Raw genomic sequence first — 13925 nt, 5'->3', positions numbered from 1 at the left:
AAAATTCACAAAATAACTATCATTTAATTAAAATATCACTAAACCATGTACACGTCGACTTATTTTTACTTAAAAAAACATCCCAGAATTGCACAAAAATGGCATTGCGCACATTCTTCACTGTATCCATGTACACTGCTTTTTTCTCATAAATTAGAAAAATTTCACGAAAATACATGACAATTTTCTGAATCTTTAAACCCGGTAAAAAGAACATATATGAAATTACCTGATCGCGAAAAAGTTTATACCCTTTCCAAATATGAACATTTCCACATATAAAATAAATAAAGTATCCAAAAACTTTTACTTATAAATTATCTATTATATTATACACGCCACCAACGAATTCATACCGCAAGCATTACAAATACTTAGTGTCAAATATTTAAATTATTTCCATGCACGTTTACTTCAACTTAAACGTATACCAAATTCCTACAAACATAAAATTCACAAAATAACTATAATTTAATTAAAATATCACTAAACCATGTACACGTTGACTTATTTTTACTTAAAAAAACATTCCAGAATTGCACAAAAATGGCATTGCGCACACTCTTCACTATATCCATGTACACTGCTTTTTTCTCATAAATTAGAAAAATTTCACGAAAATGCATAACAATTTTCTGAATCTTTAAACCTGGTAAAAAGAACATATATGAAATTACCTGATCGCGAAAAAGTACATACCCTTTCCAAATATTATCATTTCCCCGTATAAAATAAATAAAATATCCAAAAACCTTTACCTCTACATTATCTATTATATTACAAACGTCATTAACTAATTCATACCTTTACTTCATTACAAATGGTTACAAATACTTAGTGTCAAATATTTAAATTATTTCCATGCACGTTTACGCAAATTACTTTACTTCCACCTTACATTTAGAACAATGCATAAAAATAATATCCTCAAATAATTAAAAATACTAACTTACCTATTCTTCTTCAGAATCTTGATTACGTGTACGATAAACTTTTCTTATTTCTGTTTCAGGATCTTTAAAATCATACTTATAGTTCACACCAAGATACCAGGTAAAATAAATAACTTAATAAAACATCTTTACTTCTATCTCGCACAACCTTAAAGAAACACTTATTACCCCTTTCAATCCCACTAAATACGCATTTTGAATTCACTTTATTTAGGGCCATGGGATTAAAAAGTTAACGAACACTGTTTCACACAACACAGAATAAAGGCAAATACAAAATTTCCAGATTTTTTCCCGATTTCCCCCCTTTTCCGATTAAAGAACCGTAATTCGTCCATTAATATCACTTGACATATCACATGATCTCTCATTTCCCTCACACAAAATAATGCGTAATCGGAACTGAGTACTGCTCATATTATTACCAAAGTCCCAGGTAGTAACCTTTATCGCCTCCAAAATGTCGCCAAACTACTAGTTACCATATTGTAAAGATCAGCCAGAGTTGAATTACTGACATGTTTGAACTTTCAAAAGAATGTGCAAAATGGTGAAAAAAATGTATGTATATTTCTCAGAAATATGGGAAACGGATGCCATCTATTAACACAGATCTGAATAAGCAGTTAAACATCACAGAAAAGCCGAAAGGAAACCGTGAATAGGAAAAAGAGTGGGTTGCATGGTTAAATAGATGGGGAAAATGCATCTCTGAAGTTGCGGGTTATGCAAATTTTGCTACTCCTACGTTGCCCATGGAAATTGTGAGATATACAGCAAGAAGGTTAATTTATTAGTGAAAAATTTGGCTGATCTTTAGAATATGGTAACTGATAGTTTGGCGACATTTTGGAGGCGATAAAGGTTACTATCTGGGACTTTGGTAATAATGTGAGCAGTACTCAGTTCTGATTACGCATTATTTTGTGTGAGGGAAATGAGAGATCATGGGATAGGTCATGTGATATTAATGGACGGATTACGGTTCTTTAATCGGAAAAGGGGGGAATTTGGAAAAATATCTGTGGCTGTATACAGTCAAAAGTCGTTAATCCAGACTCATCGGGACTTCGGCGATTCCGGATTATCGATTTTTCTGGATTATAGATCATCAGTTTAAATCTCGTAAGATGGCATGCAGAAATTCTAAAATTAAAAATATGAAATCGTAATTTATGAAATAAAGAATAATTATGATCTAAAGGGTATCAAAATTTACAAAAAAAAAAAAAAAAAAAAAAAAAAAAAAGCTTAATATTTATTTGCTTACTTTATTAAACATTTCTTTCAATGTAAGTTGTTTAAGTTGCTTCGTTTTATGTGATAATACTTTCTCTTTAATTCTATAAACAGACAAAATTTCTTGTTCAGTTACAAAGTTCCGCTGTTCAAGTCCCGTTAATTGCTGTGCCGAGAATACCGACTAACTTGTCAATCGAAATTTTTTCGTTTTCACTAACCTCTCTGTCACATTCTTCATGTCTTTATCCATTTTTTTGCAGCAATTCCACTTTTTGTTTGTTGGACATCGAAACATACTTTCATTTTGTAGATCCTTTGGAAGTTCCAGCATCGGAAATTCTATTTGACAAAATCGAAAGTTCAAGTTTACTTTTATAAAATTGCTCTTACAGTCTGCAAAAAATAATAAGCGGGATCCAATTCGAAGTTTAAAGAACAACGAAATCATTAACATTAACTGAAATATATAATTAGATAATTTTAGCTTACACCGTCCGTTATACATTAAACGTGCAGGCGAAAATATGTTCTGCACTTGTGCACACGCATATGCGCAGTAGTCAAGGTCTTACGTGCACGCGTAAAATGCCTGTGCGCATGTGCCAACATGGCGCATGCGCAGAAAGTTTTTAGCTTTGAGGTCCGGATTATGGGTGTCCGAATTAACGACTTTTGACTGTAATATTTTGTATTAAGCTTCATTGTGTGTTGTGTGAAGTAGGGTTGAATAATTTTGGGATTGTATGGTGCTGTCTAAAGTGAATTATAGATTTTTAATGCATTTGTGTGATAATTCAAAAGAATTCGTTGAATGGTGCATGAGTGTAGATTTAATTGCGGATAAGTATGAATGTCCAAAATGTGGCAATGAAATGAGATTGTGTGAAAGGAAGGATATTACTGATAAGTTTGAATGGCTGTGCAAGAAATCTGGTGAAAATGGACATTTTGTGAAACGGAGTATAAGGAAGGGAAAAAAACGTTCAATAATTTTATTGAATCCATAATAAAAGTGTATCCACCATGTAAGCAAGATTCTGAAGAAGATTAGGTAAGTTAGTATTTTTAATTATTTAAGGATATTATTTTTATGCATTGTTCTAAATGTAAGGTGGAAGTAAAGTAATTTGGTATTATTGGGAAAATTGTTATTAGCAATGATTTAGTTTAAAGTAATTAGGATTGTAAGCTAATTTTTATTAATTTAATGTATGTGCTTATTTATATTTTAAGTAGTGTTTTTGAATTTAATTATATTTTAATTAAATGATAGTTATTTTGTGAATTTTATGTTTGTAGGAATTTGGTATATGTTTTAGTTGAAGTAAACGTGCATGGAAATAATTTAAATATTTGACACTAAGTATTTGTAATGTCTGCAGTATGAATTCGTTGGTGATGTTTATAATATAATAGATAATTTAGAGGTAAAAGTTTTTGGATATTTTATTTATTTTATACGTGGAAATGTTCATATTTGGAAAGGGTATATACTTTTTCGTTATTAGGTAATTTCATATATGTTCTTTTTAACGGGTTTAAAGATTCAGAAAATTGTCATGCATTTTCATGAAATTTTTCTAATTTATGAGAAAAAAGCAGTGTACATGGATATAGTGAAGAGTGTGCGCAATGCCATTTTTGTGTAATTCTGGGATGTTTCTTTAAGGAAAAGTAAGTTGACGTGTACATGGTTTATGTGTATGTGTTATTTTGAAAAACACGTAAGGAGTATGGTATTGTGCACTTTTTCCCAATTTTGGGTACAACTCTGATATACGCCCTAATTTCACCAAATGTGGCGATATGTGTTCTGCGCTGGTTTTTGGCGCGATTGCATGTTGTATGGCAACCCTGTTGACGTTGAAAAGTGTTTCGCTGGAGTTCGTTGGTTCCCGTCATGCTTTGTGTCTGAGAAGCTAGGGGGGGGGGAAAGATTTAATGGTGAAAGTTGTTGAATTGAAGTTCTGCATAAGGAAATATCGTCGTGGTCATCCTGTTGAGGGGCAATGGGTATTTGGAGGTGTGGAAAGAAGGTATGGGAGATTATTTTTAGTGGTTGTGCATGATAGAAGTAGGGATTTGTGATTATTTGTTATTTTATATATTTGTGAACCATAGTATGAATTTTCTGGATAGTGTGTCTGGCTGTCATATAAATACGATACTAGTGATTACGTGGCGGCATGTTAAAGGCGGTATGAAATTGGTATATCTGCTCTTCGAAAAAGCATTAATGGTAAGTGCATTTTATTTTATTCTTGTTCTTATTTTGTAGAATGTTCATTGTTTTTTTTAGTATGAATTTCTGTTGTTATTGTTGTTTTTTTGAATTGTTTGAAATTTATTTTAGTTATTTTGTTGATTAGTGCGTACCATCTGAATTGGGCAATTCGTAGATGTTTTTTAAATTTGAAACAGAACGCTGTGTACATGGTATTCTTTGAAATTTATTGTTCTTATGTTAATTTATTAAAGTGAGGTGCGCGTAGTTCGTAAATTCGTTTGTTGCCTAAATTGTGCAAGTCGTAGATGTTTTTTTAAGTTGAAACAGGATGCTGTGTACATGGTATTCTTTGAAATTTATTGTTATGTTAATTTATTAAAGGGAGGTGTGCATAGTTCGTAAATTCGTTCGTTGCCTAGATTGTGCCATTCGTAGATGTTTTTTTAAATTAAAACATATCGCTGTGTACATAGACTCTTGTAAAATAATTTTGGTTAAAAACTTCATGGTTTTGCTATCTAAATTTTTTGTTTTTGTTTCGGATTTTTAGCTTAAATGTGTGTTCAAAACGTGGTTTTTGCATTTGCGAAAACCGTGTTTTTGGAGACATTTTAGGCTTAAAGTTCGAAATGTAGACAAAAAATTTAGATAGCTATATGGCAGCGTGGAGATTCTCGCCAAAAATATTTGGCGAGAAATTTGGCGCCTTGAGGGTGCATATCAGAGTAGTTCCCAATTTTGCAGTGAATATTTGTCATGATTAAGCAGTTTTGTTAGATAAAATTTCTAGTATAAGTGTAATTCGTCTAGTAGATTGTTGGAAGAAGTGTTCAGTAGATAAAAAGAAAAGAAACATGTCTTTACTTCGTGAAGACGAAATGGCGGCGGGAAAAAAAAAAATAGAGGGTTGCTGTAGGAGAGTTGGTCGCCAAAAAATCGCCAAGTTACCATAATCTAAAGATCAACCAAAAATTTATTTCTTTTCTCATTTCTAGTATAAGGTTAATTTGCTGTGTTCATTGCTGTTTAAGCTGTTCTTATTTTCTAGGTATTCTTATTTTTTATTTTGTCATATTATTTACAGGGTATTAATGATTTACAGACTGAAGCTGATAGGTCAGCTCAAAGATGTATTGTTAATTCTCTTCTAAAACATTTCCCTAGGGTGACAGTTATTGGAGAGGAGGTACTTTTATTTTCATTTCATCTGTAACAGTGTAATAAACTTTCAGATATAATTATATATTTTTCCTATAATTTAAAAAAAAAATTGTTTATGTATTTACTGTAGCATAAAGTTTAAAGGGATAATAAATGCTCCAAATATAGCCTTCATCAATTCTCGATTTTGTTTAAATAGGCTATCAAATCATGAAAGAAGATATTTTGAGGGAGACAGCCATGAAATTTCTTAAAGTACATGTCATCAACCTGAATTTGATTTTTGTGTAAATTTGAATATCAATGATGAGTGGTCAGACATATCATTTTATGCATTGTTTTGGTCTGAAGATTGATTTACTGCTACTTTTAATGCACAGTAGAAAGTCCGTAATTCAGACTCGTCGGGATGTCGGTGAATCCGGATTAACGGTTTTTCCGGATTATAGATCATCAATTTAAATCTGGTAAGATGGCATGCAGAAATTATACAATTAAAAATATAAAACCATAATTTATGAAATAAAGAGCAGGTATGATCTAAAGGGTATCAAAATTTACAAAAAAAAAAAAAAAAAAAAAAAAAAAAAAAAAAAAAAAAAGCTTAATATTTATTTGTTTACTTTATTAAACATTTCTTTCAATGTAAATTGTTTAAGTTGTTTTGGTTTTTGTGCTAATACTTTCTCTTTAATTCTATAAACAGACATAATTTCTTTTTCAGTTCCACAGTTCAAGTCCTGTAATTGCTGTATCGAGAATACCGACTAACTTGTCAATCGAAATTTTTTCATTTTCAATAACCTATCTGTCACTTTTTTCACTATTGGAACCGATACATCAAAACATGCTTTTGCTTTATGATCCTTCGGCAGCTCCAGAATTGGAAACTCTTTTTGACATAATTGAAAGTTCAAGCTTAACTTTTATAAGATTGCTCTAACAGTCTCTGCAAAAAATAATAAGCCGGATCCAATTAGAAGATTAAAAAACAGCACAATCTGCAAAATTAACTGAAATGCCTTAGCAGAGTTGCCAACTCTCCCGATTTTCGACCGATCTCCCGCCAACCCGATTTACAATATATTTCTTCCGGCTTTTTCTTATTCTTAAAATTTCTCACGATTTTTATGGAGCTTGGCTTAATACTTTGTTATATGAACAAAAGTGATTTTGGACGTCTGAAAACAATTGAATTTTCTCTAGATTATATCTAAAACAAAACCTTACGAATCAGATAACTTATGCTTTGTGAGTGAGAGCATTATACGTATCCCAGAAACGTCGTTCTCCAGTTCTCCAATGGGCATCGAACTCCACTGCGTGTCAGCTGGCATATATTAGCCAATGAGGACAAGGCAAGCTGTTATTTGGATGTTCTTTAGTTATTTCGTTCAATTTGTGCTGAGTTGTGTGAGTGCACGTGCCTTCGGGAAATAGTTTTAGAAATTATCATCTTTTGTTATGTCTGGGCTTTGGTATTATAACATTGGGAACTCTAATTCCCACTTCAGTATTGTGCTGCCATCTGTGTTCAATCGATTGAAAACAGAATTACCACATTTGTTTTGAAAGTTCGAACGCGTTGTGTGAGATATGTTACACTGAGACACCTGTTTTGATTTGACATTTGCACTGCTATACGATTCTGCTACAAATGCAAGTAAAGTACTGTTTTTATTATAATAAATTTCTCTTATTTTGTATATTTCTGCAAGAACTATCTAATATTGAATAATAAATAATGGGTGAAAAATGAAAATGCTATTGCATCGTGTATAAAAGCCACGTGCAATAGGTATGTTGGAAAAATTAGAATATTTTTGAAAATACATTTGAAAATAACATTCAATTCTACTGAGAAAGAAAAGGATTATTTTGGCATGATTTTTACCGAGGAAATTTTACAGAATATTGTTGACGAAACTCATATGCAAAGCAGCCTAAGAAAAGGAAAAGATTGGGTCATACCACAAAAGACATTATCCTGAACTGGAAAGAAATCACTTCAGAAGAATTGAAAGCATGGGTAGGTATGCATATACTCGTGGGTATACATCAATTGCCTGGACTGAAAAACTACTGGAGCACAGACTCTATTCTCAATGTTCAAGTAGCAAGAATAATAATCGCAAACAGGTTCAAAAAAGTAACTGAGATTTTACATGTAAACGATAACAGCACAAATCCATGTGGGCAGCTTGGGCATGATAAAGTCAGACCAATCCTCTCACAGCTCAATGATTCCATACCTAAAGTCTACGAACCTTCGTCAACATTATGAATAGACGAATGTGTGATAACTTTCAAAGGGAGAACTTCATTGAAGCAGTGTATGTCAATGAAGCCTATAAAAAGAGGTTACAAGATGTGGTGTTTAGAAGATTCTAAGAGTGTATATATTAAAAAATTTGAAATTTATTGTGGAAAAGAAACTTCTGATAATAAGGGTAAAATATTGAGCTTAGGGGAAACAAACTAAACTAACGAAAGATGTGAAACAGACATGTCATCCTATAGCCTATGATAACTATTTGACATCTTTTAGGCATGCAAAAAGTCTACTTATAAGTGGTCTGTTTTCTGTGGGGACTGTGAGGCCGCATAGGAAGGATCTTCCACCAATGCTGAAGGCTAATAACAAACTACAAAGTGGGGAATCAATGTTCCTAACTAAGGAAGGTGTTGCTGCAATAAAGTGGATGGACAAAAAGGCTGTTACATTACATCTGCACACAATTCTTCGATTTATTATATCTGTAAATCGTACACAAAAGGATGGTACTAAAACAGAAGTACCTTGCCCTAAAGCTGTTGCCGTATATAACAATATCATGGGAGGGGTTGATTGCTTCGATCAAAGAAAAGAAAGATACCATATAGGAAGAAGATCTGTAGAATGGTGGCATCATATTTTTGATTTTTTTATTGATCTTAGCATCGTAAATAGTTTTATACTGTGGCAAGTAAACAAGAGAAACAGAAGTTTAGACCAGCTAACATTCCGTATAGCATTAGCTCGTCAACTAATAGATGGATATTCCTCGAAAAAGGAAATGCCGTCCTGCTAACTTCCAAGCAAAAAGGTGTGCAGGAAAAAGGATGATATACACTTAGCCAATGTGGGAAATCATATGCCAAAGATGGTTCCAACTATAGACAATGTAAGAAATGTAGCACAAAGGCCCAAGAAAAGAGAACCCGCTATATGTGTGCAGTATGTGATGTACCCTTGTGCATTGCAACATGTTTCTCATCTTGTCACAGCAAATAATTGCCTTTAAATTGAATTTTCTCTATAACCATAAAAGGTCCCGTGGGAAGTATACTTCCCACCCCTAGAATTTAAATGTAAACAAAAAATTTGGCAAAATAAAATATATTTCCTTAAATGCTATTGTTTAGTTGATAATAAAACATAAAAAAATGGGAGAAATTCAAAAGAGAAATAAATGGCCCACGAAAGGGTTAATTGATTGATGATTGGGGCATTGCCATCACAATACAAAAGCTCTGTTATATCATATACATTTAATACCGCTTCTGCACATTTCTTCATAGATTCCATTATTTGAAAAAATTCAATTTTTATTTTGCAATGTCTGAAAACCTTCATATTCACAGCTATCATCTGCTGTACACAATTGGCTATGTATCATAAGATTGGTGACTAACAACATGTTGTTCAATTAAATTTTGTCTTGCTTCTATCATACGCTGATGATGTTAAGACTGAATTTTATGTTAGTTTAGTTAGTTATATTTTCTAATTATATGTTATATATAGTTATATATTACGTATAGTTATATATTGGAATTATATATTAATTAGTTTAGGTATTTATTATACTTATATCTATTTTCTGCACATGCTTGAGGTTTATCTGAGACTCGAATAAATAAATTTCCCCATATACTTAAGGCTTATCAAGGGTTATGGCTAGACATTTTATGGCCTGGTGCAGTCTGCATGTCTGAAATTCTGCTGCCAAGTGCCTCCTAAAATTCTAAAAAAATTGCTGCCCCTAAATTTTAAGGATTTTGCCATCTTTTAATTGTGTTACTTGTATAAATTCTAACAATTTTGCCTGCCCTAAATTGTGCTACACAGTGCAACTTTAGCACCGTGAATAACAATTCAAGGGTAGAGTAGACTTTAAGGTACCCCTTGTATTATGGCGAAATTGTTGTTTGATTTATCACCAAGTTGTTGTTTCATTTATTGTAGCCTGAGTAGTTGAATGTTATGAAAACTTTTTGTTAAATAATCGGGTGCATGATTCTGGGAAATTTTGAATCATGGGATGTTTTGTAAGCGTTTTTGTGGTGTGTGTTGGTTTGATTCTTTAGACAGTAGAATGGGCGATTGTAGTAAGATTAATTTGAAGTTTCTGTACGATTTGAAGCGAAAGGGGAAAAGAGCTTTAATTGACTGGTGTGTAAATGAAGGTTTACTTAGTAGCCATTATAAGTGTCCTGTACGTAGGAAGGATATGCGTTTAGTCAAACGTAAAAACCGTTTAGATGGATTTGAATGGGTTTGTAGGAAGAAAGGTTCAGATGGTCGCTATGCGAAGTGTTCGATCAGAAAGAGTACCTGGTTTGAAAAAAGTCATTTGAGTATGATTGATATTTTGATTTTTACGTGGCTCTGGGTGTACAAAGGGAACTCGAAAATCATGGTAAGTGAAAATTTGCTTTTGGTAGTGCTTAAATGTATAACATGTTTTTCCTTTTTTATGTTATTTTATTATTTGGTTTAAAATGCATTTTATTGAGATTATGCATTTTTTGTTTGCCGATATTGTAGAATTTGGTGCTGCTTTGACTTTTTAAGTGAAAATGTATCAATGTGTACATGGACAAAGTAAAGGGTGTGCGCAATGCAAGCAATGCAGTTCTGGAATTTTTTTTAAGTGAAAGTAGGTTGACGTGTACATGGATAAAGTTAAGAGTGCGCAAAGCCATTTTTGTGCAATTCAGGGATTTTTTTTAAGTGAAAATAGGTCAACGTGTACATGGATAAAGTCAAAGGAGTGCGCAATGCCATTTTTGTGCAATTCGGGGATTTTTTTTTAAGTGAAAATAAATCGATGTGTACATGCATACCGAGTTTGTGCAATTGTTTGTCTTGTTATTTTGGCCACAAAAATCGCCGCTTCGCAAGCCAAAATAACGAGTCAAAGAATTGCAGAAAATCGGTATCCATGTACCCTAAACTATACTTTTACCCAACTCAATTATTAGTGTAACTAGTATTAATGTAATCTTTTGGCATATGAATATCATTTACAGAATGTATTTTTTGTACATAAGGATTTTTGTTAAATTTATCCTTGTCAACATAAAGGGTTATCATGCTTTTTGATATTCACTAACTAATATTTAATGTAATGTAATTATTTAATGTTTAATTAAAAATGTTTTTATGCATTATCCTGTTGACCATGAAACCATCACCGTTACTTATGAATATGTGCAATGTAACAACACACTTATAATACTTGTGTTATTATTTGACATAACCTTGATTGATTCTGGATAAGGCACCTTTTGTTTTTTTGAACAAGTATTTTAAATCAATTATTATTATTATTGTTTTTTTCTGTGTGTTATAGAAAAGAATTAATAATTAAAATTTGGGAACTTACTTCTTCAGGATGAATTGGATTATTTTCAAACTTATAGGTTCTCTTAGCAGTTAAAGAGAAGAAAAGTTAATGGACAGAATATTGTAAACTGAATATGACCAATAAAACAGTGAGAGATTGGAAGAATTACCAACAGGAAATTTTCGCTCGTAGCATTCTAAACTGAATTTCCGGTAAAATCAGAGATCCAAAGAAAATATCCCGAAATCAATGAAAACATTTTTACAAAGTGGGTAAAATATTGATTTTTATTAAATAAAGAGATGCATGTTGAGTTCTTTAAGAATCAGCAAGACCAAATAGTGCAACATTAACAATATGTACACCAGTCTGCATGGTTCGACAATAGCCAATTTTTGTGGTCGATGTGATGATATGAAAGTACTAAAAAAATTTCGTTCCTCAAAATTTATAGTTTTATTTATAATCTACACAAAAATAAGGTTGTTGTTTTGCATAATTTTTAAGTATTTGACAGTTATTAAAATTACAATGTAATATAAAAAATTATTGATTTATATTTTTAGTAGTCTAAGCTTTGTTCTGAAATAGTATGCTTGGTATGGAATCTTTCTCTTTTTCTGATAAATGAGTATGAAAAATTTTTTGTTAAATGTTACTTAGAATGAAAATAATGTGAAGAAAGTGAAATTATTTAGTTATAAAATAGACCTAACACTTTTCTGCTGATAACCCAAAATCAGAATTATCTGAATTATGAATAACATTTTATTATTCAAATGGTGCTGTTTAACTCTGTGACTAAATTAAGCTTTGCAAAATCTAAATGCATTTATATTTGTTTAACAGTATGCGAAAGGTATTAATTATTTTGTAATTAATTATAAAGTTTTTGCTTTCTCTGTAGACACTTGAAGCTGTAGATCACGAGCAGCCGATTGTCAACTTAAGTGATTGTGAAGCAATCAATGTGGAATGTCCTGAGCATCTAGCATCTATAAAAGAGGAAGAAGTTAGACAAAATTAAATTATTTTGATATTAATAATTTGAGATTTTTGACCAAAGAAATAAATTTTGGTACTCTTCTGTTGTCGGGACTGGATTCAGAAATTTGTGTATTGTATGCATGTATGTATTCAAAGCTGATTTGGTGCATGTATTCATATGATCCTATTTACAATTTTATGCTGTTAAATTATTTTCTGTTGTTTTATTATTTAAATATAGGTATAACTGCAGTAGTTGGCAATGCAATAATACTTTTCCTGTGCCAGTTACAAGATGAATCTGAACTAGATAATGCATTCTTTGCATTTGTGCATACTTCCTGCCCATGGGATACATTACTTTCTGTTAGTCTTACACATGCCTCTAAACAAAAATTTGAGCAGTCTGTTTAGAATATTTCTGAAATGAATTAACAAAAGTTTTTTTGTTTTAAACATTTAACATTTAGTTGTTGTACCTATGTTTTGAGGAACAAGTGATCCATTTCATCATAAATGTTTCCATCATAAATGTTTAAAGATAAATTAAACATAAATATACATTAATTACATAAGTATACATAAACATAAATATATATTAATTAAACATAAATATACATTTAAAGCTACAAAACATAAATGTTTTATAGCTTTAAATGTATAATTATATTAATATCATTTTAGAGTCAGTATTATAAATTATAACTGCTGTAAAATGCTCTTGGTGCTTTTTTAATGGATATTTTTTGCCAATAAAAATTGTAATTGTAATTGACTAAGGGTATCTAACTGTGTAATTTAATTATTTTTAACTAACTGCTCACTCTTAGAAGTTATCTCTACATGTTAAAATGAGTTATCTTCTTTCCTTAATCCTTATTGTGGATGCACAATACAGTATAAAAGTGTAAAACATTAATGCAAGACTTATTCCTAATGAGATTTAAAATAATACAAAACAACCTATTCCCTCTGGTGCTTCAGCAGCTTTTTAGAGTTTTATTTTGAATTTTATTTTTTTAGAGTTTTATTTTAAATACTGTATATTAACTGGGTTACAACTGCAGCAAATCTACACAAAACTATGACAGTAACTGGGTTATACAAAGTGCAGATTACTTTCAACACTTACCAAGCATAGCAGGCACTCACACCTGTTCTGATCAGCAGCTCTCTATCTCTAAGCAAGCTGTTGTGGTGGCAGCAGCCAAGCAGCTTCTGTTATAAGCCATGTTGATTATTATTTTACTTCACAACTTAACTTATGCTGCTTGACATAAAATTTCCATATACCTGTAGACTGAGTGAGTATGTGATGAATTGAGGCATAAGAGAAAGAATCAGTATAAAATTAACTGTTACTAAAATTTAAATAAAAAGCCACTAATCTTTAATAAATATTTGACTATTATGAGGGTAAAGTATAAATGTTTCAAGAAATTTTATAATTTAATGCTAATTACTTGAAAAAATTGATGAAGTTAATTTTACTACTAACAGATTTATTTTATCCGTATAAATTACAAAAAAGAATGTCAGGTCCAGATAATTGCTTTAGCTATTCAGTTCCTATTTGCTTGATGGTCCTTAATTTTTTCAGTGATGGTCCTTTAAAGTACTTAGTTTCCACATGCAGAAGTGTGTATGAACCCTAGAAGAGGAACAATGATGAAGATAAAATGTTAAAAAGATGCAAAGTTTTGACATTATCTGAGAAAACAAATTTTAGATATGTGTTACATG

At 31.4% G+C, this 13925-nt stretch overlaps 1 protein-coding gene across 4 annotated transcripts in view; it reads left to right on the top strand.

Moving 5' to 3' along the window:
* Positions 1-13925, top strand: part of LOC118185909 (3'(2'),5'-bisphosphate nucleotidase 1) — a 47953-nt gene that overhangs the window by 2754 nt on the left and 31274 nt on the right. For 2 of the 4 annotated variants that reach the window (XM_035355873.2, XM_035355871.2), the window contains exons 2-3: positions 5507-5608; positions 12103-12207. In XM_035355873.2, the coding sequence (XP_035211764.1) occupies positions 5507-5608; positions 12103-12207 (207 nt within the window). Of the gene's footprint in view, positions 1-5506; positions 5609-12102; positions 12208-12235; positions 12325-13925 lie in introns of those variants that run through there. The other 2 variants (XM_035355872.2, XM_085819617.1) reach the window with 2 other exon arrangements.

Source organism: Stegodyphus dumicola, chromosome 6 (genome assembly GCF_044657685.1).
Source record: "Stegodyphus dumicola isolate Sdum_Otavi_A_Nest chromosome 6, ASM4465768v1".
Classification (NCBI taxonomy): domain Eukaryota; kingdom Metazoa; phylum Arthropoda; class Arachnida; order Araneae; family Eresidae; genus Stegodyphus; species Stegodyphus dumicola.
The sequence above is the reverse complement of the archived record's forward strand: the minus strand, read 5'-3'. Positions and strand labels throughout refer to the sequence as shown.